This window comes from Chinchilla lanigera, unplaced genomic scaffold, assembly GCF_000276665.1.
Source record: "Chinchilla lanigera isolate Chin_1 unplaced genomic scaffold, ChiLan1.0 scaffold00001, whole genome shotgun sequence".
Lineage (NCBI taxonomy): Eukaryota > Metazoa > Chordata > Mammalia > Rodentia > Chinchillidae > Chinchilla > Chinchilla lanigera.
Window position 1 is genome coordinate 11,910,700 of NW_004955402.1, and position 1,676 is coordinate 11,912,375.

Below are 1,676 nucleotides of genomic sequence, written 5' to 3' on the forward strand. Positions count from 1 at the left end.
TGAGTCAAAGTATGTTATTTTTGTTCTTGTTAATTTCCTGTTGCCTTTCCTTTCAGTAAAGAAAGAACACGGTCCTCCCAATCATTTCCAAATTAGAGAGAGGTAGAATCAAGCTAGAGCCACGGGGTATAGTGCTTGGAAACTCGTGGTGCATGTTGGGTAATTGATTTTGTGGCATTTACAAAGATTAACCACAACTAGGAAAAGCTGCCTAGTATCATACTTTAAAATGAGCTCTGTGCCTGATACTCATGGCTACATTTTCTGTTCATATAATAGAACTGTTCAGCAAATGGATTCATGACGAAAGCACTGCTAAAATTAGAATGGCTAGATATGAAGGTCTGTATGTGCTATTTCTTCCAAAATTAGAGAAGATATATATGCACACATGACCTTTTTATTCCTTGGGTTAAGCTAAAGTTGCTTTATTATTCATTCATCACTTCTTCTGAATGAAGCTGTGGGAACTAGTTCTTGAGTTTTTTTTCTTACTCAAATGTCAAGTGCTTCATTACAGTACATTCTTTGGTGGAAGGCACAGCCTGGGGTGTGTAGTTCATGAATCTTTTCATCATTTCCTCTTCTAATAGTAAAAAAAAAATTCAGAACCAAGGTTAAGCCAGTATCCTGTGGCACATCTTGGAGACCCAAGGTCAGGATCAATGCTTCTGTTTTTAGTGACTTTGAAATTACAACTGGAGATGATAGAATTAGTATTTATCTGGGTGAATCTCACAAAATAGAGAGCACTGGACTTCTTCAGTGTCCTTCCTCCTGAGTTTTGTTTGTTTCTTTCCAGCACAACACAGCAGGTGTGAACTGTGAAGAGTGCGCTGAGGGCTATTACCGCCCTCATGGGGTTCCAGTTGACTCCCCCACTGGCTGTATCCGTAAGTTGTATATCACCTTTGTGTATCTGACACTGTGTGTACTGCTCCAAAAAGTCATCAGGCCCAGTACTACCTGGTGAACAATCTCCTCATTCCCTCTCTGTTCACACTATTGGTTCCACTCTTTGTTAGTAGTCTGACTTCCAGTTACATAATCTCTCTAGGCCCCAGATTTCTTATAGGTAAACAAATGATAACGTAGCTCATAAGATGACATGGAATGTTATCGGAAACCCCTAGCAAACTACTTAACATTGGGCTGTCTCATACTAGGCTGCAATAAATATCAGTTCCCATGTGTTCTCTTTTGATATGTTTCTATGATCCAGTAATTTCAACTTCTTTCAGAATTAGCATCAAAACAACATAGTAATGAGCGTACATGGGCTCATAATAGTCGTATTTAATATTAATGTGGTTCATGGAGTGTTTGCTGTATGCAAGGCATTGTCTAAATACTTACATGGAAGTCTTATTAAATTATCACAAAAAATTTAGGACATGGTGTTATTATTCTCCTTTTTATATAGGAGAAAACTAAAGGCTTTGAGCAGCTAAATACTTCAATCTGGGTGACAAAACCACTAACCAAAAGATCCAGGATGTTATTAGTTTCTATCTGGCATGACTGTGCTGTAACACATTTATTATACAGAAAAATGGCCCTAGTTTTCCCCTGTGGAACCATGAGTCTTAGGCCAGATTATAGACTTCACTATACACATATAGCCTGTAGAAGTGATGGTGAACCTTTTAGAGCTTTAACAATACAAACAGCCTGCT

At 38.2% G+C, this 1,676-nt stretch overlaps 1 protein-coding gene across 1 annotated transcript in view; it reads left to right on the plus strand.

The window, feature by feature from the left end:
• The window catches only part of LOC102020180 (laminin subunit alpha-3-like), a gene marked incomplete in the record, with an annotated part of 70,265 nt that extends 69,170 nt beyond the window's left edge, over positions 1 to 1,095 (plus strand). The window contains 2 exon segments of the mRNA XM_013505348.1: positions 803 to 941; positions 944 to 1,095. Of these exon segments, the coding sequence (XP_013360802.1) occupies positions 803 to 941; positions 944 to 1,095 (291 nt within the window).
• Positions 1,096 to 1,676: the final 581 nt, after the last annotated feature.